The sequence below is a fragment of the Ambystoma mexicanum genome, chromosome 13 (assembly GCF_040938575.1).
Source record: "Ambystoma mexicanum isolate Mex_15411 chromosome 13, UKY_AmexF1_1, whole genome shotgun sequence".
NCBI classification, from domain to species: Eukaryota; Metazoa; Chordata; class Amphibia; order Caudata; family Ambystomatidae; genus Ambystoma; species Ambystoma mexicanum.
In genome coordinates, this window is record NC_090938.1 from 167,151,760 (window position 1) to 167,177,380 (window position 25,621).

General features: G+C 46.4%; 1 protein-coding gene across 2 annotated transcripts in view; it reads left to right on the forward strand.

Moving 5' to 3' along the window:
* Nucleotides 1-25,621, forward strand: part of LOC138520101 (maestro heat-like repeat-containing protein family member 1) — a 758,658-nt gene that overhangs the window by 330,307 nt on the left and 402,730 nt on the right. For both annotated transcript variants that reach the window (XM_069632611.1, XM_069632612.1), the window contains exon 7: nucleotides 24,584-24,679. In XM_069632611.1, the coding sequence (XP_069488712.1) occupies nucleotides 24,584-24,679 (96 nt within the window). The remainder of the gene's footprint in view (nucleotides 1-24,583; nucleotides 24,680-25,621) is intronic.

A 25,621-nucleotide genomic window follows, 5' to 3' on the forward strand; every position in this document is an offset into this window, starting at 1 on the left:
AATCCCCCTAACAATAGTTCGACAAGTCTAGGTTCTACCAGCATCACTTATTTGCAGACAGAGGTGTATGCCTCAACCTAGATGGCACTCTAATATTAGTTAGGACGGGAGAGACAAATAACCAGGTTACGAAATCAACACAGTTCAATACTTCACGGGAAAAAGCACGGCAAGAAGGCAAGAACCACAATAGATCATAAAGTTCAGAGCCAGGCCCACTCGGAGAGAGGTAAGGCGATATGTCCCAAAAAGTCTCTTAGTGGAAATGCGTTCGAGTCTTTGTAGCAAATTGTTATCGGCAGATTGAACCAGTTCAGAAAAACACGCCAGAGAAAGCTTGGAGGCGACCCTATAGAGAGGCGAGGATTAAGACACCTCACTCTATCCGGCAACAAGGGAAGCCAGGCAGACACAGTACCTTGATTGTGGAGAGACAGCTCCGGCGGGGGCAGTTGTTCCTGGTGGTGGGTGCACGTCCGGTCTTTGCCAAGAGAAGAGAGGATCTCGTCGTCGAGGGAAAGTTGAAGATCGTTGCACCACCAGGGAAGAGACCAGCCGCGGAGTGCTCCGTCACAAGGCACCACCTTTTGGTCAAAGTACAGGGGTAGTGGCTATCCGGTTGCCGAGGTGCTCTGCACGGGCAATTCGACCACTGCGTCCTGAGGCGAAGAAAAAGCAAAGGGGACTGGTTGTTCCCACCAGTCAGGGGAAGAGACTCTCCGGCAGGGAGATTTCCTCTGTCGTCGGGAAGTGGTGAGTCGGTTCAGCAGGGCTCCACCGGAGGTGTCGTCGTTGCAGGTCGGCTCAGCTTTACCCTCGTCGGATTCTTAGGTCCTGTGGCGACTTCTGAAGATCCAGTCCCAAAAGCCCTGCTTTTATGCAGAAAACCCCCATTCATTCAGCCTAGCTGTCAATCAACACATGCTAAGTGGTGAGCGGGGAGGCTCACCACTTGGGCCAATCACACCAGAGTGCGACCGGAGTTGGCAAGGCAACTCGGTCCAGGGTGCCTAAACCCCCTCCCACACCCCTGTGGTAACCCAGACAGAATGGCACCACTTTGGAGGGTCTCTGTACAGAGGCCAGCCAAAAGTGGAACAAAGGGCTCAACCTTTGGTTTAGGAGTCACAGAGACGAACACAGACGCCATTTTAAAAAGTCGAGTTCTGGCAGAAAATACCATCCGATAGACTTATTTAAGATAAGTAGACCAGAGGTATGTTAGAGATTAACGAGAAACAGTATCAATCTCTAACAATGGGAAGAATCCCATAGGGTTATATTCAGGGTCGAATATAACAAGTAGTTTCCACTGCCACCAGCCAAAACTCGACGAGGGGGGACGGGACAGTGCCCCCTCGAACAACAGACCCAGGAGTAATCGAATTACCCCTACTAGTACATCCACAATAGGAAGGTTTGTACTAGTTCTGTTAGTAAATTTAGGTCTAGTAAAGCCAATGGTGACTTTACATGCCCGGGGAGACAGTAGTCAGTCCCCGGGTATGGAGTCTATGATGGAGGTCCGCTAGGATGCCCCCGTGTTACGGCACGTAGGGTGCAGTGTAACACACATAGCAAAACATATGAGACCCTATGGATTAAAAGACCCCATAGCCCATAGAACACATTGACATTCAAAGGAATTACACACATTCATGTCCAAGAGTGGGAGAAAAAGAGTCTCACTCTTGGCAGGATGGAAAAAAACAAACTCCAGAAATCCAGCAAAGCTGCTGGGGGACTCACTAGGTTAGGAAATTCAGCCTAAACAGAGAATTCTCCCTAACACTCGCCCCCCCCACACTAAGGGACAGGAGGATTTAATCCACTCCTGGATGAATCTCATACCTCTAGTCGATGACATACATCCTAGAGAGACCATCAGCTTTTTGGTGGTGACACCCTGACCTGTGCTCAATGGTGAAATCAAACCCTTGCAGGCAGATCGACCATCTCAATAGTTTTGGGTTTTCCCCTTTCATTTGCATTAACCATCTCAAGGGTTGGTGGTCAGTCTGAATGACAAAAGTAGAACCATACAAGTACGGTCTAAACTTCTTCAGAGCCCACACGATAGCAAAGCACTCTCTTTCGATTATTGCCCACCTTGTTTCAGGATCCTTCAGCTTGCGGCTGATGAAGCAAACGGGGTGCTCCCTCCCTTTCCCATCCAGTTGATTGAGTAGGGCACCTATCCCTACATTTGAAGCATCTGTCTGCACAATGAAGTTGTCATGATCTCTGCTTCCAAAAGGTCAGGGTTTTCCCAACTCCCTTGGAAGCAGATCCATAACCCAGGTTCCGAGTGCCAACCAGTCCCAATTGGGACCTTTTGGACCCAGTCCTGGCGCCAGTGGCACCAGGCTCATAAATATGCCCAGTCCCAGCGCTGGAAGCGCCGGGCTCATAATGCTTGGGTGGACTTACCTTCAGCAGACCATGCTGCTTACTTGCCTGCCAGTTGAGCCTCTCATCCTCTTCTGTTTGGAACTACTTTTCCTGTTGGGTGGGGCTGGAGCCACTCCCTAGATTCAGAACACTGGAACTCTTCTGGAAGGCAGGAACTCTTTTCTTACCAGGAACTCTTTTCTTACTTAGGCGTGGCTGTGGAAGGAGACACCTAAGCACTGCAGGAGGCTATTTAAACCACACCCGGTGGATGAATCTTGCTTTGCGTTATTCTGCAACCTCTGCAGCAGAACGCTCATCGTGTCTTCTGCATCCGGTCCTGGGCCTAAGGAAAAAGGCTTACCATCCTGAATCCAGTCTTCAGCAACACCTATAAAGACAAGAAAGAACAGGTTAGCATTCCGGCATCTGAAAGGCAAAGGCTTACCATCCTGAATCCAGTCTTCAGCAACACCTTTAAAGACAAGAAAGAACAGGTTAGCATTCCGGCATCTGAAAGGCAAGTTTACCAACTCTTCGCACGCTCCGGAGGCCTTCGGCGCTGCATCCCGCATCTGAAAGACAAAACAAGGTGCGTTTAAAGACATTGGGGAACTTTAATACTCACGTGCCATTACTCCTTTCCACATCTAATCCAGTGGGTATTCCGGCACCCTGCAGCCGCTCCGAACTCGTACCTGCAAAATAAAAAGACAGTTAGAGCGCATAGTGAAGCAGGCAACAAGCGCTTACTTACGTGCTTCCAGGCGCTTCTATTCATCACACGGGCTCCATCTTCAACTCACTTCAGCCCGTCATCCGCCATCGCCGGAACCCTGCAAAACAAGAGACATCATTACTAAAGACTTTAAAGACATTTGAATGACTCGAAACTTACCGTTCGTGCAGTAAACGACGGACAGCAGTCCTCTGAAGTCAAGAGGCCTGCGCTACCTATCCAGTGCAGAAACTGGTTACAGCACCCTGCCCCGAGGCAGATGGAGAGCTCGGCATTCACTTACCTAAGGTGAGAGCGTTAACCTTTGGGGGTCTACAGGAGAGGAGAAGAGGAAAGAGATAGGGACACCCCAATAACCCCAGTTCATTAACCCCATATTTTCTATCTGCAGACATCTTACTCTACACGTCAGGCATACAGTGCACAGAGGTCCAGCCCAAAGAGCCAACCGGGTGCTACACATCACCTTTGAAGATACGGTAGTCGCCCAGTCAAGACCGGCGCCTCTGCGAGAATCAGGTGAGCGTTACAGAACGCAAAGCCTACCGCAAAACTCTCGCCCAGGCGCTATGGAAACCTCGGATACTGACCCCCTAGCCCGGTTACTTGGGGAACTAAGGGCAGAAGTGCATGCAGCTCGTCAGGAAACGAATGCTCTAAGAAGGGAACTAATTATTTCCAAGGAGAGAACAGACAATCTTGCTAGACAAGTGCTACAGTCACAAGCCGGACAGACCCCGTTACCCGCATCAGGGGCAAATCTTCCTTCAACATCCTCTATGAATCCAGTGCAGATCAACCTACCTGGGAATGTACCTCTGGCTCCGCCCGAACGATTTTCTGGTGACCCAAAGAGGTTTGCAGTATTTATCAATCAGTGCCGGTTGCACTTCTTATGCCGGCCAGCAGCCTTTCCAACTGATCAAGCAAAAGTAGCTTTTGTACTTTCGTACCTTAGTGGCAATGCGGCAGACTGGTCGATCCCTCTAGTTAATCAAGATGATCCGGTTCTCCATGATTTTCAAGCCTTTCAGCTTAGTATGGAAAAACTGTTCGCAAGACATTCACAGGGGCAGGCCTTGGACAATGAGCTTCTTTCGTTGCAACAGGGTAATCAAGACCTTTTGGCTTATATTGCATCTTTCAATAGACTAATAGTGGAAACTCAATGGCCGGAGGACAAAAGGATTACGCTGTTTTATAGAGGTCTACGTGGAGAGCTCAAAGACGTTTTAGCCCAAGTAGTGAATCCCCCACAAGACTGTTCGGATTATATAGACTTGGTCGTTCAAATAGATCACAGGCTGCAGAACAGGAAGGCCGATCGTTCCAAGTTTGATGCTCGAGTATTTTCCAAACCGCCAACTCCTTCCAAAGGAGTAGACTCCGGGGAACCCATGCAAATAGGGGGTCTGAAAGGTCCTCTAACACAAAGGGAGCGGGAAAGGAGGAAACAGTTGCAATTATGCCTATATTGCGGAAACTCAGGGCACTTTCTTCGAGACTGTCCGGTGAAACCTGCCAAGAAGGCAGTAGGAGCTGCAGTTACCAAAGTTACAAACTCTGAGCAGGGAAACGACCTCGCTCGACAAGAATAGAGGTCCTCTTGCCGAGCGTGAAAACCAGTTCCGTGACCTCGCATTTCGTGATACCTATGGTCCTCATTAGCCCTGATAATCCGGATCGATTACATGCAATTGAAGCTTACGTCGACAGCGGTGCCATCGGCAATTATGTGGATCATGAAATGGTTTTGAGGATGAATCTAACTCTTTGTCCCAAGGCTGTAAAGGACGTCATTACTACGGTGGATGGTACGGAGATAGCCTCCGGGCCAGTAACGCATACCACTCAAGAGGTGACGCTAGTAAGTCAAGATGGACACCATGAGAAGATCGTGTTCGATGTGATCAAGGCCCCTCAGTTTCAGATTATTCTAGGAATACCTTGGTTAGAGAAACACAATCCTCTGATCGATTGGCGAGCAAGAACGGTCCAGTTTCCAGAATGTGTCTCTACTTGTCACCCTCCACCTGGTGTTGCACTGGCCGCAATTTCTTCAGAGACTCCCCAGTTACCTCCCGAATACCTAGAATACCAAGATGTTTTCCGGAAGGATCAGGCTAACTCTCTACCTCCTCATAGGTCTTATGACTGCCAGATAGACCTGATACCTGGATCTACTCCTCCTTGTAGTAGAATTTATGCCCTCACCGAGCCTGAGAACCTTCACCTTCGACAATACCTGGATCAATACCTGGCAAATGGGTTTATTCGTCCTTCCAAGTCCCCTGCTTCTTCAGCTTTGTTCTTCGTTCCAAAAAAGGAAGGAGACCTTAGAACTTGTATCGATTATCGCTCCCTGAACCAGATCACCGTTAAGAATAGATATCCGTTACCTTTGATCCCTGAACTCCTGGACCAAGTCAGAAAAGCATGCATATATACAAAGCTGGATCTTAGAGGAGCTTACCACTTGGTACGAGTAAAAGAGGGCGATGAATGGAAGACGGCCTTCCGCACCAAGTATGGGCTATTTGAATATCAGGTCATGCCCTTCGGACTTTGCAATGCCCCGGCCGCCTTTCAATATTTTATGAACGATGTCCTCAGAGAGCTCATAGATGTATGTGTTGTTGTTTACATTGACGACATCCTCGTTTATTCTTCATCGGAATCTGAACATCGGAAACACGTGAAAATGGTCCTCGAAAGATTGCGTCAACACAAACTTTTCGCTAAGTTGGAAAAATGTGTTTTCAACGTGACTGAAGTTGAATTCTTGGGATTCATATTATCACCTGGCGGAGTGCGTATGGATTCAAAGAAGGTCGATGCAGTTCTCAAATGGCCATCACCATCCTCCGTAAAAGGTGTGCAAAGCATGTTAGGCTTCGCTAACTTTTACCGCAGGTTTATCCCCGAATTCTCTCGAATAGTCCAGCCCATCACTGCCTTGTTAAAGAAAAACAAACGTTTTGAATGGTCTACCGAGGCGGAACAAGCTTTCCAGGATTTGAAGACTAAATTTATCTCTGCACCAATCTTAAAACACCCTCGCCCCGAACTCCCCTACATCGTGGAAACTGATGCTTCAAGCCTTGCCATGGGGGCAGTTCTATCACAAAAGGACCCGGTAACCAATCAGTTGCATCCCGTGGCATTTTGGTCCCGCAAATTCTCGCCTCCTGAAATCAATTACACGATTACTGACAAGGAACTTCTGGCTATCAAGTCTGCCTTTAAGGCTTGGCGGCATTATCTGCTGGGGGCCCGACACACCGTTACTGTGATTACGGATCACCGAAACCTGCAATATTTGAAGACCGCAAAAGCCCAATCCTCTAGACAACTCCGTTGGGCATTATTCTTTGCCGAGTTTGACTTCATAATTACCTATCGACCTGGTACAAAGAACGGTAAAGCCGATGCCCTTTCTCGGATGGGAGTGGAAGAACACTTGGTCAACCCTAAACCTGTACCAATCATTCCCGAACAAAGAATTCTGGGTGTAATCGCCACAGAATCCATAGAGGAAGTTCAGGATAAAGCCAGGCAACTTGTAACTCCAGCAGACATACAGAATTGGCATCTGCAGGGAAAGGACTTTGCAGTAAAGGACAACTTATTGTATTTCCAAGAACGATTATACCTACCCAGCACAGATTTACAGAAAAAAGTAATCTCTTGTTATCACGACTCTTTAATGGAAGGTCATCCCGGTATAGCCAAGACCTCAGAAAAGATCAAGCGCTACTTCTGGTGGCCGTCTTGGAAAAAAGATATCAGAGACTTTATAATGTCCTGTGGAGTATGCGCCCAAAACAAGAGTCAAAAGGAAAGACCAGCAGGCCTCTTACGCCCTATTGACATCCCACCTCGCCCTTGGCATACGCTTTCTATGGACTTCATCACCGATCTACCTCCATGCTCCGGATACAATACGATTCTAGTAATCGTGGACTTATTCTCCAAGATGGCGCATTTCATTCCGCTCAAAGGCTTGCCAACAGCAGCAACTCTGGCCCGAGAATTTCTCGAAAACATCGTCCGACTGCACGGTTTTCCTTCGGTTCTAATTTCGGATCGAGGTAGTCAATTTATTTCTCATTTTTGGCGAAGTTGCTGTCGGTCGGCTCAAATTGATGTGAGACTATCGACCAGTCACCACCCTCAGACCGACGGACAAACCGAGAGGACCAATCAAACTCTGGAACAGTATTTACGCTGCATGCTGCAACAAACTGAAAAAACTTGGAAAGATATCCTTTGGATAGCCGAGTATGCCTACAATAACTCTGTCCATTCGGGAACTGGGAAAACCCCGTTTTTTCTTTTGTACGGCAGTCACCCTCGAACCTCGGAGTTGGATCCCCTCCAAGATCTTGAAACACCAGCAGTAGACTACCTGCATTCTACAATCACCCAAGCCTTTAAGGAAGCTGTTTCTCACCTTCAAAGGGCTAAAGAACAATACAAGAAAGGAGCAGATCAACATCGGAAGGAAGCCCCTCACTATCAAGTAGGGGATCAAGTCTGGTTATCCACCAAATATCTATCTCTAAAAGGGCCACGCACATTCAACCCAAGATACCTTGGTCCCTATTCCATCACTACCATAGTAAACCCAGTAGCGGTCAAGTTGGACTTGCCCCCGCACATGAAGATACATCCGGTCTTCCACGTCTCTCTATTAAAACCCGTGCAACCTCAAACCCGACTAACCAAATCTCCAAAACCTATCCTAGTGGATGGAGAACTCGAGTTTGAAGTCAAAAGCATTCTGGACTCCAAGATCTCCAAATCTAAACTATTCTACCTAATTGACTGGAAAGGCTACGGCCCCCAAGAGAGATCCTGGGAACCTGCTGAATATGTCCACGCTCCTCGCCTAATCAAAAGATTTCACCGAACATTTCCTGACAAGCCAAAACCCCCGGAGAAGCCCGGTTTGGGAGGGGCCTTGAGGGGGGGGTACTGTCATGATCTCTGCTTCCAAAAGGTCAGGGTTTTCCCAACTCCCTTGGAAGCAGATCCATAACCCAGGTTCCGAGTGCCAACCAGTCCCAATTGGGACCTTTTGGACCCAGTCCTGGCGCCAGTGGCACCAGGCTCATAAATATGCCCAGTCCCAGCGCTGGAAGCGCCGGGCTCATAATGCTTGGGTGGACTTACCTTCAGCAGACCATGCTGCTTACTTGCCTGCCAGTTGAGCCTCTGATCCTCTTCTGTTTGGAACTACTTTTCCTGTTGGGTGGGGCTGGAGCCACTCCCTAGATTCAGAAAACTGGAACTCTTCTGGAAGGCAGGAACTCTTTTCTTACCAGGAACTCTTTTCTTACTTAGGCGTGGCTGTGGAAGGAGACACCTAAGCACTACAGGAGGCTATTTAAACCACACCCGGTGGATGAATCTTGCTTTGCGTTATTCTGCAACCTCTGCAGCAGAACGCTCATCGTGTCTTCTGCATCCGGTCCTGGGCCTAAGGAAAAAGGCTTACCATCCTGAATCCAGTCTTCAGCAACACCTATAAAGACAAGAAAGAACAGGTTAGCATTCCGGCATCTGAAAGGCAAAGGCTTACCATCCTGAATCCAGTCTTCAGCAACACCTATAAAGACAAGAAAGAACAGGTTAGCATTCCGGCATCTGAAAGGCAAGTTTACCAACTCTTCGCACGCTCCGGAGGCCTTCGGCGCTGCATCCCGCATCTGAAAGACAAAACAAGGTGCGTTTAAAGACATTGGGGAACTTTAATACTCACGTGCCATTACTCCTTTCCACATCTAATCCAGTGGGTATTCCGGCACCCTGCAGCCGCTCCGAACTCGTACCTGCAAAATAAAAAGACAGTTAGAGCGCATAGTGAAGCAGGCAACAAGCGCTTACTTACGGGCTTCCAGGCGCTTCTATTCATCACACGGGCTCCATCTTCAACTCACTTCAGCCCGTCATCCGCCATCGCCGGAACCCTGCAAAACAAGAGACATCATTACTAAAGACTTTAAAGACATTTGAATGACTCGAAACTTACCGTTCGTGCAGTAAACGACGGACAGCAGTCCTCTGAAGTCAAGAGGCCTGCGCTACCTATCCAGTGCAGAAACTGGTTACAGCACCCTGCCCCGAGGCAGATGGAGAGCTCGGCATTCACTTACCTAAGGTGAGAGCGTTAACCTTTGGGGGTCTACAGGAGAGGAGAAGAGGAAAGAGATAGGGACACCCCAATAACCCCAGTTCATTAACCCCATATTTTCTATCTGCAGACATCTTACTCTACACGTCAGGCATACAGTGCACAGAGGTCCAGCCCAAAGAGCCAACCGGGTGCTACACATCACCTTTGAAGATACGGTAGTCGCCCAGTCAAGACCGGCGCCTCTGCGAGAATCAGGTGAGCGTTACAGAAGTGTTGGCGGTAATCAGGAGCTCTGAGTACTGGGGCTTGGCAAAGAGCCTTTTTCAGGTTTTCAAAAGCCTGATTGCACTCCTCGTTCCATTTAACCTTTTTAGGAAATTTGGGCAAGGAGATGACATTCAGTGGAGAATCTATGGTCCCATAGTTCTCTATGAAATTCCTGTAGTACCCAGTGAGGCCTAGGAAGGCTCTCACTTGGGTTTGAGTAGTAGGTGTTGTCCAATTTTGCAGCTTCAATCTTACTGAGCAAAGGCCTTATTTCTCCACCTCCTACCTCATGTCCAAGATAGACTACCTTACTCTGTCCAATTTGGCATTTACTCACCTTTATGGTCAGATTGGCTCGTCCAAGAGCCTGCAAAACATCCCTCAGGTGGGTTACATGTTCTTCCCAGGAATTGCTGAACACTGCGATGTCATCCAAGTATGCCATGCAGAAGTCCTCCATCCCATTCAGAACCTGGTTTACCATCCGTTGAAACGTAGCAGGTGCATTCTTCAATCCGAAAGGCATTACCTTAAACTGGTATAAGCCAACGGGGGTAGAAAATGCAGTTTTCTCCTTGGCATGGTCTGTCAGGGCTATTTGCCAATAGCCTGACGTCAAGTCAAATGTGCTGAGGAACTTGGCGGCGCCAAGTTTATCCACCAACTCATCTGTTCTTGGCAAAGGGTGGGCATCAGTCTTGTTGACTGCATTAAGAGCTCTATAGTCCACGCAGAATCTAAGCTCTTTAGATCCGGCCTTTGGTACTAACACAACTGGGCTAGACCATGGACTAGAAGAGGGCTCTATTACCCCGAGATCGAGCATCTTGCTGACCTCACCTTTGATGTGGGTTCGTACGTTCTCTGACATTCTGTATCCTCTGCTTTTGACCGGCAGACAGTCACCAGTGAGTATGTCATGCTGCCCCCAAGGGGTCAAGCCTGGTGAAAGCGAGAACAGAGAGGCAAACTGATTCAACATGGATTTGCACTCTTCTTGTTGCTCGGGTGTCAGATTGGAGGAGAGATTTACTCCTTCAATTTTTTCGTCTAAAGGTAAGCCTCTGAGGAGATCCGGAAGAGCTTCACTCTCTTCTTCTTCCTCAGATGATGCTAGAAGCAACGCTCCGACATCTGGTCTTGAGACATACGCTTTGAGTCGGTTGGTGTGAAAGACTGTCAGAGCCTCCTTGGGATTGCCCAAGTCCACCAGATAGTTGACCTCTCCGAGTTTACCCACAACTCTGAAGGGTCCCATCCACTTATCTTGCAAGGCCCTCTGCCTTGTTGGGATCATAACGAGAACGAGCTGGTCTTGAGCAAACTCAACCATGTTAGCCTTTTGATCGTGCCAGTGCTTGACCAATGCTTGTCCAGCTTTCAAGTTATCGCTTGCTTCCGTCATCATGTGCGACATTCTCCTCCGGAGACCTATCACGTAGTCAGTCACTCTGACTGGCTTGGGGGAAGGAGCACTCTCCAACCCCTCCTTAATCAGGGCCAATGGACCTCTGACGGGATGACCATAGAGAAGCTCGAAGGGAGAGTAACCTACTCCCTCCTGAGGGGCTTCTCTATAAGCAAAGAGAAGGCATGGCAGTAGAAGGACCCACTTACGCTTAAGGGGTTCTTCTAAAGCACCTATCATGCTCTTCATGGTTCTGTTGAACCGTTCTGCCAACCCATTGGTTTGTGGGTGGTAAGCTGTTGAAAACTTGTAAGTAACACCGCAGGTTTTCCACATGGCTTTCATGTAGTGGGACATAAAGTTTGACCCCCTGTCAGAGATTACTTCCTTAGGAAACCCGACCCTAGTAAAAATACCAAGGAGGGCCTTAGCCACAGCCGGCGCTGTAACAGTCCTCATAGGAATTGCCTCAGGATACCTAGTAGCATGGTCTACTACAACAAGTATAAACCTGTTGCCTGAGGAGGTTGGAGGATCAAGGGGACCAACAATATCAATCCCTACTCTCTCAAACGGGACTCCCACAACTGGGAGAGGCACTAAAGGTGCCACATTCTTGGAGCCAACCTTACCAGAGGTCTGGCAGGTGTGGCAGCTCCTGCAGTGCTTTTCTACTTCGGCCCCCATCTTTGGCCAATAAAAGTAGAGGGAGAGCCTTTCCTTAGTCTTCTTGAAACTCAAGTGACCAGCCAAAGGAATCTCGTGGGCTAATTGCAAGAACTGTGGTCTGTTCTCTTGGGGTACTACAAGTCGTTTGTAGTCTCCAGGTGCAGACTCGGTCGGTTCACTGTAGAAGAGGCCATCTTCCCAGTGCAACCTGTATTTCCCAGGCTCTTGCCCTTCAGCCTGAGCTTCTGCCTGGTGGCGAAGACCTTCCAGAGTTGGACATTCTCTCTGTCCCTTACTGAAGTCTGCCCTGCTGGGTCCACCTTCTGCCAGTAAAGACTGCAGCTCAGGATGGTCAACATGATCCAGATCTCCAATGAGTTCCTGGCCTTCCATTAGCTCTTCCTCAGAGTCTAATTCTACCACACAGGGTTGTACCTCCCTCTCAGCCTCGGCTGGAGGTGGAGTTACGGGTGTAACTTTGGACAACCGCGGAGAAGTCCCTGTTGGCTGCACTGGAATGCTGGCGGCTGGTTTCGGGATAGAAGTCTTAGGTTTCCCTTTCGCTTCTGATTTCTTGGAGACAGCGGCCGACATTTCCAGTGGAGCAGGAGTGATTTCTTTCTTCATCATCTCCTGGAGAGTGCCGCGCATGGTCCTCTCTCTTGCGGGTCTGGTTAGCTCCTGTAACCGTTTACTAGGAGGTCTGGGAGTATGCGATACAACTCCGAGAGTTTTCAAATCGTTACCCAACAGTACGCGTCCTGGTACCTCACTCTGTATGCTGACAGGTATCTTCACAGTCATGTCGTTACACTGGATGAGAACTGGTAATTGGGGAAGCATCTGCACAGGCCCTCCAGCTAACTTGATGAGGCGTTTGGGTGCCTTAGCAACATCCTCGGCCTGAAAAAACGCTTTATCCACCACAGTTATGCTGGCCCCAGTGTCCCTAATGGCAGGAGTCTCCTGACCATTCACCTGGACACTGTCCTTATAATACTATTTAGTATTATCGGGATAGAATTATAGACATCTAAATTCTGTTGTTCCCACAACCCCAGAGATACTAAAGAAACGCTGGCTGAGACTCCAATGGGTTTGTCAGCTAGCAGTAGAAAGTTTCCACTTGCCATTTGGACTTCCTCCTCTGGAGCGAAGGCTAAGGAGACAAGCTGGACCCCTGAAGGTTTACCCTTACATCTGGGATCTCCTTTCACATGGTCAGTCGAGCCACAAACAAAGCATTTACCGAATACTTTCTGGAATGGCGGCTTGTTCTGATCTCCTTCCGGTTTGGCACCAGAAGACACACTATTCTGCTGTGGTTTTCCCGGTGGCTTACCCTTCTGGTTTTGTTTGGGGCCCTCTTTGGAATTTGAGTTATTCGAATTCTCTTTTGAGTCTTTTTTAGGCTGTTTTCCCTCATCCTTTTTCTGAGTTGCCCCAGAATCCTTATGAGTAGTCCTGTTGGCAACCCATAAGTCAGCAGCCCTAGCTAGCGTCCGGGAATCCAATTCCTTCGAATCAGCCAAGTGGTGTCTGAGCTCAGGAGAACAGGCATCATAAATCGACTCCAACATAAAAAGATTCTTCATACCCTCATAAGTGTTCACTTTGTAACCCTTAATCCATCCCTCTAAGTTTTTCAACCCTTCACTCACCCAGGTAGCCCAAGGGGTACCATCATGGTTTTTGAGGGTTCTAAACCTCTTAAGATACTGGAAAGGGGTCTTCCCGAATCTAGCTATCAAAGCTAGTTTCATACTTTCGTAATCCGTCTTATCCGCCTCCCCCAACTCCATTACCACATCAGTCGCAACAGGAGGGAGCCTAGAGAACAACCAGGGAAGTAAATCATTCCCGGTGATGTCCTGGAGCCTATGATTGTACTCAAACAGTTTTAACCAATCCAACACATCCAATCTCGGTTCATACATACCCACTAATTCCTTCGGCATCCGGGGTCTTTTGGGACTGGAGCTCCTAGAGGAACCAGAGGAGAGAGAAGCATTTTCCATAGACAACTTTTTCATTTCTAACTCGTGATTAAGTTCTATTTCCCTGAGTCTTAACTCAGCTTGCTTCTGCTCAGCCTGGGCATTCATCCATCTGAACTCGAGCTCTTGGTTTCGTTCAGATTGAGCCAAGAACCGTTTGTATTCTAATTCGAGCTTCATTTTTTCAAGTTCAAAATAAGCAGGGTTACTTGTGGGACCTGGTATGGGCCCCGTAGGTACAGCTGGTAAGGCAGGTAGAGGAGCAGGGGAGACAGTTTCGTTAGCCTCTCCGTCCTCGTCAGCCTCTTCATCGCTATCATCAGAATTACGATTTAGATTAGCACTACCACTGTTATCTACATTTGCTGGAGAAATTGGTTCCTCTGAACCAGTACCCCGACTTTGGTTTGCCAGCAATCTCTCTATTAGTTCTAACTTCTTGCCTCTTACAGGAAGATTATCTTGTCTACAGAGAGCTCGCAAACTCTCAGTATTTTCACCTGACAAGGATTCTTGACTGTAAATTTCCATCGTAGACATGTTTTTGAAAGTTGCTTTTTAGTGCTACGCTTTGTGGTTAGTTATCCTAAAGTGTCGAAAAGCACTCTAAACTGTATACTCGATACAAATCCCACCGCTGTACACCAGTGTTAGGCGTAAACCTGTGCAGTTCCCTTTGGGACCACTGCAAAAGATTTAGGACTACAGGTGTTTGGCAGTAAACCCACTTGGTAGCAGTCTGTACCACACAGATTCAATTGGTAGCTGTGGCTGAGCAGTCAGACTTCTCTCAAGAAGAGTTAAGCAGTATGTGGAGTATACAAAATAGGGCAATTCTTCACAGTAAGACAAGCAAACACGCAACGAGGCTTCAGTGTAAAGATATTAAGGTATTTATTTATAACGGAACATCTATGGAAAACACTATGGCACTTTCACGGGAAGCACTTCAATCACAATTACTCTACGAAGAAGAAACGATCAATCCCCCTAACAATAGTTCGACAAGTCTAGGTTATACCAGCATCACTTATTTGCAGACAGAGGTGTATGCCTCAAACTAGATGGCACTCTAATATTATTTAGGACGGGAGAGAAAAATAAGCAGGTTACGAAATCAACACAGTTCAAGACTTCACGGGAAAAATGCAAGGCAAGAAGGCAAGAACCACAATAGATCATAAAGTTCAGAGGCCAGGCCCACTTGGAGAGAGGCAAGGCGATATGTCCCAAAAAGTCTCTTAGTGGAAATGCGTTCGAGTCTTTGTAGCAAATTGTTATCGGCAGATTGAACCAGTTCAGAACAACACGTCAGAGAAAGCTTGGAGGCGACCCTATGGAGAGGCGAGGATTAAGACACCTCACTCTATCCGGCAACAAGGGAAGCCAGGCGGACAAAGTACCTTGATTGTGGAGAGACAGCTCCGGCGGGGGCAGTTGTTCCTGGTGGTGGGTGCACGTCCGGTCTTTGCCAAGAGAAGAGAGGATCTCGTTGTCGAAGGAAAGTTGAAGATTGTTGCACCACCAGGGAAGAGACCAGCCACGGAGTGCTCCGTCACAAGGCACCACCTTTTGGTCGCAGTACAGGGGTAGTGGCTATCCGGTTGCCGAGGTGCTCTGCACGGGCAATTCGACCACTGTGTCCTGAGGCGAAGAAAAAGCAAAGGGGACTGGTTGTTCCCACCAGTCAGGGGAAGAGACTCTCCGGCAGGGAGATCTCCTCTGTCGTCGGGAAGTGGTGAGTCGGTTCTGCAGGGCTCCACCGGAGGTGTCGTCGTTGCAGGTCGGCTCAGCTTTACCCTCGTCGGATTCTTAGGTCCTGTGGCGACTTCTGAAGATCCAGTCCCAAAAGCCCTGCTTTTATGCAGAAAACCCCCATTCATTCAGCCTAGCTGTCAATCAACACATGCTAAGTGGTGAGCGGGGAGGCTCATCACTTGGGCCAATCACACCAGAGTGCGACCGGAGTTGGCAAGGCAACTCGGTCCAGGGTGCCTAAACCCCCTCCCACACCCCTGTGGTAACCCAGACAGAATGGCACCACTTTGGAGGGTCTCTGTACAGAGGCCAGCCAAAAGTGGAACAAAGGGCTCAACCTTTGGTTTAGGAGTCACAGAGACAAACACAGACGCCATTTTAAAAAGCCGAGTTCTGGCAGAAAATGCCATCCGATAGACTTATTTAAGATAAGTAGACCGGAGGTATGTTAGAGATTAACGAGAAACACTATCAATCTCTAACAATGGGAAGAATCCCATAGGGTTATATTCAGGGACGAATATAACAAGTAGTTTCCACTGCCACCAGCCAAAACTCGACGAGGGGGGACGGGACAGTGCCCCCTCGAACAATAGACCCAGGAGTAATCAAATTACCCCTACTAGTACGTCCACGATAGGATGGTTTGTACTAGTTATGTTAGTAAATTTAGGTCTAGTAAAGCCAATGGTGACTTTACATGCCCGGGGAGACAGTAGTCAGTCCCCGGGTATGGAGTCTATGATGGAGGTCCGCTAGGACGCCCCCTTGTTACGGCACATAGGGTGCAGTGTAACAACACACATAGCAAAACATATGAGACCCTATGGAGTACAAGACCCCATAGCCCATAGAAAACATTGACATTCAAAGGAATTACACACATTAATGTCCAAGAGTGGGAGAAAAAGAGTCTCACTCTTGGCAGGATGGAAAAAAACAAACTCCAGAAATCCAGCAAAGCTGCTGGGGGACTCACTAGGTTAGGAAATTCAGCCTAAACAGAGAATTCTCCCTAACAACGATTCAGTCTCTAAAGAGCGAAACGCTGTTGGATGAATGTCTCCTCACAAGCTAAAACTGAAATTAGGTGCTGTAATTATGCGCTGCACTTAATCTACTACACAATCCTATGTCATCACAGGGATTCTACAATCAACGCTCTGCAATGGAACAAGGTTGACAATTACGCGTCTACAAAGACCCATCATAGAGGCCTGGACAACCGATTAAACGCAGATACTTTTCTTATACCGCGCATACCTCTCATTCCATCCGATACAAATATGCCTTTCAAATTCAAAAGAAGACACATTCTTATATGTTTAGCCTTTTCAATTACCATTAATAAGCACAGGGGCAGACTTTTGACAGAATCTGCCTATACCTTCCAAAACCTGTATTCAGTCACAGACAACTACATGTTGCTCTCTCAAGTGTTTCATCATTCGACTCATTTAGTGAAAATAACAAGATTGTAAATTGTGTTTACAATGAGATATATGAGTGAATAAATAAATAAAAGTGCAATGATAGTTTATTATTAACCTTTAAGATATGTTAGAACAACATATGTTATGCCAGGGAACAGCTAGTAATACCAGAGCGTATGGTACTGGAGAGGAGGTGAGTAGCTATATTTTTAGAACAAATCAGGGCACAAACATTGCATTCGCCACTAGCCATTGGCTATTGATAATTGACTTTTGGTTATTAAGAAATGATGTGATGTGTGTATGTGTAGGCGGAGAATTGAGGGGCTAGTGACTTTTTAGGCATGGCAAGTTATTTATAAATTGAAATTGTTACCCCTGATGGTATTATAGTTTCTCCTTATAAAGAACATAAATCATAGCTTTTTAGGATTATACTTCTTAGTTACCCTTAATGTAGACAGGTCAAACACTGGATCATTCATAGGGGGTCATTACGAGTCGGGCGGTAAGGGATACAGGGCACCGGTAAGGGGACCGGTGCTGGTAATCCCTTACCGCTCGATTCTGGGGTTCCTTGGTGGGAACCGTAAGGAACGTGTGGTCTGACCACACGACCCTTACGGGTCCCGCTAAGGGACCAGGGCTCTAATAACGGGTTTGTCATTCGCGAGCCCATTATTTGCACCCTCCCCATTCCCATCCCTATGTGGGGAATGGTTTGTTCAATGGGCATTTACCGGTCCCGCCAGGGTCGGACTGCACTGGTAAGTTCCCATTGAACGAGACCGGACACGGGCACGGTATGGGAGGCAGCCATGGTGGTAATAGCACCATGGCTACCGCCCATCTCGGATTTAAGTGATGTAAATACTTTCCCATAGTCAGGCTGGGAATCCTCGGTTTGCATTTGACATAGCAATATATTTATTTTGTATACATTTTTATTGCTTATAGAAGGAACCTAGCTCAAATCCAGAAGATCGTTTTACAATAGGAGGGTGCTAGCATTGGGCAGCATGGATAAAGGGAAGGAATTGAATTAATCCGGCATGCATTTTTTAAAGGGATCTACGGGATTTCATAGACAAACATTACTGCAAATTCCATTTCATCTATTTTTTTAACACATTTGACTGCAAATAAATGAGGATGGAGACCCCCTGCAGCCCCCACCACATCCCGCACCTTAATAGCCAACCAAACCCCCATCCTTATTTTTGGTGGAAGGTGTTTTAAACATTTGATGAAATAGGATTTGCAGCAAAGCTCTGCGATGTAATTGTGTATACCATTTAAAAGTGCCACGTTTTTACTGTTTTATGGAACTCGAGGATGTTGGAGCCATTTTGAGCCCATGCTGGGGTTGCATTCCAGATGGTCGGGGCATGGCAGGAGAAGGGCTGCATGCAAGTCTTCTCTTTATAGGCTAGCTTAGACTAGAACCTTTGATTTTTGCTACCTGAGGTGCGAGCACCTCCAGAAGTGTGGAGTTCAGTCACCAAGTGTTCCAATCAAAACTGCTTTTATGTGATGCATGCAGTTTTCAATATGACCCTGCTAAAATGGGAGCTAACAAGTCTAACACAGTGTTAAGAGATTTATGGTCAAATGTGTGTGCACCTAGTAATGAGGTGGACTGCAGTGTGGTGGGCTGCCTTGAGGGAACCAGGTTTGTGGCTGTAAGTCCAGTAAGGAGGGTGTTCCCCACCAATGTGTTAGATCATGAGGGCTTGAACGACCTTGTGGAAGTCATGCAGGGGGAGGTGAAAGGTTTGAATTTCCAGAATGTGGTGATCTGTAGCCCCATGGTTTGCACCATTTTCACTATTTGGTTTTTGGAATGAACAGCCTATATCAACTATGAAGCCCAGGGATTTGGCTGAGTTTGACAGATTGAAGAGGGAAAATGGGATGATCTCTTCCCCCGATTCTCATCCAGACCATGGCCTATGACGTCACAACCTAACCTTGGCCACGCTCCGCACACCCAGGCAAGCTGCACGTCATCCCAACCTCGGGCTGGGACCTCGGGGGGAGTTGACACCGACCATATGGACCAACTCGATTAGACATCACCCACCAACATCGCCATCATTAGAGATGCCATGATGACATAGCCAGCGGACAAGAACACACGTGCCACCAAGCACATGGATCAGACAAACACCAACCCACACGAAGAACATACTCAGTGCTATGATGCAGAGGACCACTCACATATGCATCGTTGTTATTTTTAACATAGGCCAACTACAGCACCGCAGAAACGCAAGATGCCAGAATAGCTTGCTTGCAGACGCTTCCTCGCTACTAAAACTATAAAGATGTAGCCCTCTACATGGACTAGTGCATAAGAACCCATGTCGCCCCTTGCGACCCCCGTATTATAGACTGTATACTGCCACCCATGAGCTAGGCCAAAGTAGGCCGCAAACCAGAGTCCTCAGGCCAGAGCAGCTCAGACGATGCACCAAGATGCTGATCATGCAGAACGAACCCTGATGAGAGCCCCACATCCAAGGCCACGAAGTTGCAATCTACACGCTGAGCTTCCCGCGCCAAGGTTACACCTGCTACTGCTAAACGATCTTCAGAGCCGAAAGACAAATCAAATACCCAAAATTCTGCTCCAGCCACGGTCTCACAACACGTGACCTGGCCGACCTGATACGATGCCAAGCCCCAAGGACCAGAGAAGCTCTGGGGTCTCACGTCTGGGACACAGACTGCAACAATGAAGTGACAAGTTGGACACCGACAGCGATGGGAAAGGGACACCCAACAGACAATAATTAGACCTGTCCATTGTCTGCCACTGACACATAGTCATACATTGTTGCCAGCACCAGGTACACTGTGAGCTGGTAACAGCAATGGTCCAGGCTTGGGGGCTCACGGGTGAACCAATCAGAATACAAGGGGCTTATCACTGACGCCACTATAGTTTAGCCAATCACTAATTTTCCCCCTTGTAACAATTCTCATGTAGCAACTATTAGGGATGACCCAAGCGTACCACCTGACCCTTTCTCTACCAGTAAACTTTTCTCCTATACGGGTCTATACTGACCCTAGCACTCGGGGAGCCAACCCGAGATAGCATTAGGTTTAGAGGCTAGTTTTCCCACCTGATCACACCTGTGATCCGAGAACCTGTCCCTGGCAGTGTTATGCAATCAACAGCAGTAACTTTTTTGCTCTTGTGTGTGCCTCATACTCCTTTGGGACACGGGAGGAGTTGGGGCCTCCCCAACAAGGGAGGTCTGCCGACGGCCCTGCCGACCCCCGGGAAATTACCCCGACAAGATGCAGAGTGAATCCTTCCAGGTGCATGTCATCCAGCATTGTTGCCTGAGTTTCTGTTTGGTGGAGGGATCAAAATGAATACATTCGGTTTGATGTAGCTTTTCAAATCCAGGTTTGGATGGTGGTCAGCCAATTGTAGAGGTGACTGATGCCTTGCGGGCCACTGACTTTAAGGTACAGCTGAATGTCATTAACGTACTGATGGATAACTGTGTTGGCATCATATAGGAGCGTTTCCAAGGGTTTCATTTATAGATGAAAAATAATTGGGAAGAGGGTGGAACCTTGGGGAACCCACACTTGCCTTGGTGCAGGTCGCATCTGAATCAGCATGTCTCCACAGCCTGGTGTCTGCAGGATAGGTAGGATGAGAACAATTTTAGGATGGTTACAGAAAAGCACAACCTGTCAGTGAGGCAGTAAAGGAGTGTTAGGTGGTTCACCTTGTTGAAGGCATCTGAGAGGTAATGCCCCCGGGGCCTTCCTTAAGGATGTAACTATGGGCCCCGGGGTAGTACCTTAGGCAGTAATGGCCCTCCGCCTCAGGGTTTATTGCCACAGTAATGGACCTTACCAAAAACAGCTTGAGTACTTCCACAATATTGGCAGTACTTGATTTCCTCTTAAGCAAACGCATTCATCACCGCTAATAAACACTGAAAGTGGCAAGCAGGGTTGCAATGATAGAAAACAAGGAACATTGGTCATTTGCAATCCTAAGGGAACATTAGAAACGAATCTTTGTTCCAAGGATAACTCAAGAATGGAGTCTGAAGCAGTCCCAAACACTTCACTGTGCACCAAGTGAACAATCTATCGGTCTGGCCTAAACATTATATAGATAGGTCACACAGGTAGGTTGTTTTCTTGGCCTTTTAAGCATTCTCCAGAACACGAAACACAATGTGTTATTCTAAATATGTCCTGTTTTCAGTGGTTATGTCTTTCCAACCAGGGTGGTGTTTTTCCATGGATTTCCACATTTTTCAAAGTCTGTGTTTTGGCAATCGGTTTACCTAAAGAAATCACAGACAATTGTGTTTTTGCAGTGTGGGGAATAAAGTATCTTTTATTGCTGTTTGTAGATTATTCATAATTCTTTTGAAGCAAAAATAAATCCCAGAGGATGTTAATGCAGCCCTTTTAATCTTGTTTTTTTAATTATTTAAACGGAAAACTACACCTACAAAAATTATGTTAATCAAATAAGGACTTTGGTCCTCATTATTAGTTTGGCAGTAATTTGGTGATAAATCCTAATTACTGCCAAACCTGTTTACCGTTAGTTACCGCCACTCAGTCCGGTGGGTTTATCATGGGATTACGATTGGTGGAAGGGCAGAGTAAAACCCAATTTTGGAGTCAAGGCACTCTAAGGGCAGGGACATCATTTCATGAAAATGCCTGGGGTAGCGGAAGTGACATCACACGCAATGCGGCCTCTGATGACATCACAGGTAATGATGTCATTTGACCCCACCCGGAAGTTACATAATGCGAAGCGATGGAACACGACCTTTCACCCTTTGACAAAACAGGAAGTGGCATCACACAGCATTGTTCCTAAGTACAATACGAAAAATATGGTTATGATATCACTATAATGTGACCAACATTTCAACAAGAATCCATCACCATATGTATAGTTAATATCAGTTTGCATAGGTGCATATTACCAAATTACTGTGAATGCAAGCATATTTCCAAGGCCAAATGATAATGATGTTATTATATAGCACTTATGCTTAAACGCTGTATATAGAACAAATATACACCAAATATCACCCAACCTGTGTTCCTACTCATTTATCAGCCTCAGAAGAATGAAAGGCTGAGTTGGCCTTGCCGAGATTCGAACCTGCAGATCACACACATATTGCAGCAGCGAGCGCTCAACCCACTGAGCCTTCTTACTGGCTATTGCTGTCTTACCGGCTATAGCAAAATAAGAAATTACATGTGTGAATGTTCCCAAAGTCATAAAGCAAATTACACTCTGTAGTGGATACCATTAAACTGGTAACAGAGATGTAACAACAGGTCAGTTCATCAGTGCAAGGTTGGTCACATGTCAAGCCTGTGTGGATCTACTTTTCAGGCTTCAGAGTTTGGCAAAATACATACAATTGGGAGGATTTATAACTGTGTATTAAAGAATGTAGGGTAGCGCAGGGAAAGCAGTGTACTCACATGGCATACCGTACTATGAGCACTGGTTACCTCATACATGCAAACAAACATCCTGAACAGCATGCCATTGAGCTAGGAAAGATATACACATTACAACAAAGCATTACCTGTGGCACAATGAAATCAAGGGCCACTTTATGTACTTTGGTCCAACATTTCTAGACTATAGATTAGCTTTTAGGCACAAGAATTTTGTCAAGTGACGAGGACACCGAGATGGAATGTCTTGCGATGATCATAACAGAGACAACGGCAGAAAAAAAAACATGCTATAACTGCCACTTGCGAAAAACAAAATACATAATCCGAAATGGACGCTTTTTCTACTCTAAATGCTTTTTGTAAATTTTTGTCTGCATTGTGAATTTGATGTGTTGAAGAACAGACTAAATCAGGGACTCGACCCCTGAAGTGTGCCTGAAATAAATCTTTAATGAGTCTAGCAATTATTGCATTGAATTCCAGAAAGGCAAATTATATATTATTCCTATTCTTTCTTATTTACGGTCACTGCTCAAAGTGTTAAACTTGTGGAACCCCCTGTTTTTTTTTTTAAAGAGGCCTGAACAAGAAAGCCAGGCACTCCAGAAACAAAGAGCCACGTGGCACTGGCCACAACCCAGGAGCTTCAATCAAACATATATATTTATTTTCTTTTTGTTTTTTTAAGGGTAGCAAGGGAGACCACAGGGGTTAGTAAGGGCGACTTCAGGTGTCACATGTGCAACCCCTGGTGTCCCCCAAAGGACGTCCTTTTCTATGGGGGGGGGGCGGGTTTGGTGGAATAACCCTGAGTATTAATGCAGGTAAAGTGGAGGATTTGCCTCCAGGTGTTTACTCGAGATGAATACTTCACTTGACCTTCAAAGTAGGAATTCAACACTGTGGGGAAAATGGCAGTAATTCCATTACAACCAAATCAGTTGCAGAAACGGAATAACCTCCACTTTTTTTACTGCACCACTGAACTCATAATAAGACCCTCAATGCCTGGCATGAGAGAGGAACCAAATCAAATGGTCTCAAGGAGTTGAAACATAACAAGAACTTGGGCCTCATTACACGGAATGCTGTAAGGGTTTACCGGTACCGGTAAGGGCACTGCTACCGGTAAACCCTTACCGCCTTACTACGAGGTCCCTTTGCGGAACCCGACCTCAACGGCTGGTTTTACCAGCCTTTAGGGAACGGGCCCGCAAAGGGATCTTGGTCCTAATTACGGTACCGCAATTTGCGGTACCGTAATTAGCTCTTTCCCCATTCCCATTGAGCCCTATAGGGGCAAAAATGGGAATGGGGAAGTGTCTTGGTGAATGGGGAATTACCGCCCCCGCTCACCTTGGAGTAATTCCGCCATCCACCAAGGCGGACACGGTAAAATACCGACGGCAACCATAGCGCTAATAGCGCCATGGTTACCGCATACCGTGTAATGAGGCCCCTTGCCTCCTCACCATAGGCCTCTTTCCTGCCCGTAGCAGAATTACCCCATAGCAATTTAGCAATTTGGATTTCAGAACTGCTTTGAAAATCCACAATGAATTACACCATAACCTTCAAATTGCCACAAGCATTGTGGAACATAGGTGATGCTGACACATATACTTATATTGCCAGTGTCGCCAACAACTTCTAGCTATTGCTAATCAGTGCTTAAAGTTCCACACTCTGTGAAAGTCATGAAAGAGGATACATTATGTAAATTGAGAATTGGTGGAATCTGCCATCTTTTTAGCATATGGGTGCTCTCTATATGCAGCCAAAACATTAAAAAAAGGACCCATTTCATTGAAAGCATTGAGGAGGCCTATCATTGATCGGGCAGGAGGCGCAGCAGACATTTCGCAACTAGGTCTTACCAGCCTCTGACATTTTAGCGAACGAGTGGATGCTGATAGAAACTCTTAGCTATACAAGATTTGTTTACTTTCATATTGACGGTGCTTTAAGGTTTCATTATATACAGTCCTGCCTCAAATTAGTGGTAGACATACATGTTTAGGACAACTTGTTGTTTGATGTGCATGTTCAGAATGGGTCTATTCAGTATATATACATATTTTTCAATATTTCCAGTATTATGTTATTGTCACACTGCACCTCTGATCATGGATTGTCCACAATGTATACCATAGACTTCCTCAGGGTCTGTTGCATGAGTGCAGAAAGGGATAGGCAGCGATTGCTAACTTAACATTTCATTTTGCCGCGCTTCTCACCTGTCTGTGTTATATACAAAGGAGCAATAACAAGCACATTGATTTTCATTTTTTTCATCTGCAGTGTCTCGGATCATCTATCAATACCAGATCATGGAGCGACTGACAGGTGTAATTCGCCTGGTCTTGGAGGACAGCTTAAAAACTGCTATGTGCCAGGGTGAGTCCTATGAGTACCTCATGCAGACTTTCTTCTTACGAAGGGCTTTACGTGCAAAATCTTAGGTTTTAGGATGTCATCTTTTATTCAGCTCATGGTCATTTTTAGTCCAACGTGAGGAACTAACACTTGATCCTACATTTGTTGTAGAATGTACTAACTCGACATTGGTTGCGCGACACCATGATATGCATTCATTGGCCATATACGTGCTGAAAAGGTAAAGGCGTGTTCTGAAAATGCCTGAACTGCAAGACCTTTATGAACCTGGAATTGATGTACATGTGAGAAAGATACGTCTCACTACCAAACATGAACCTCTTTCTGTCAGACAGCTACCCCTCAACCTTTAGATAGTCTACTAGACCAACAGGGACACATAGAGCTGTACCTCTCTCCTTGTCGAGAGATAAATGTATGCACAAAAGTACATGCATGCATGATTCCCACTTCACTGCAAGAAAGGGTTTGACTATTTGTCTCTAGCATGCGTTTGCAGACACTAGATAACAGAACGTAACACAAAGCAATTAGCATGCAGGTTGGATCTAATCAGCAACTTCCTAAAATGTAGTTGGAATTATCGCATCAAACAGAAATCAATAGCTTCTCATGTTCTGTTTTTACCAAATGTGCTTTTTACCATTTTAAGCAGCGTGATAAAGAACAAGAATTAATGAAACATACAGAAGCAATGCCTCCTCCTTTGGCGTGTTCACCTAACCCAGGTTAACCTTGTATTCCTCTAATATGGCATCACGCTTCTTTGTGCTATAAAAAAAAATATTTTTTCATTATTTTATAACTGACTGAGGAATTCGAGCTTTCTCGTCTTGAAAGATATCATCTCTACAAGATCACATATCATTTGCTTTACCAAAAAAAATAACTATTTGTACTTTTTTTAATACACTACATTTGTATGGTTTTATTTTTTAAATT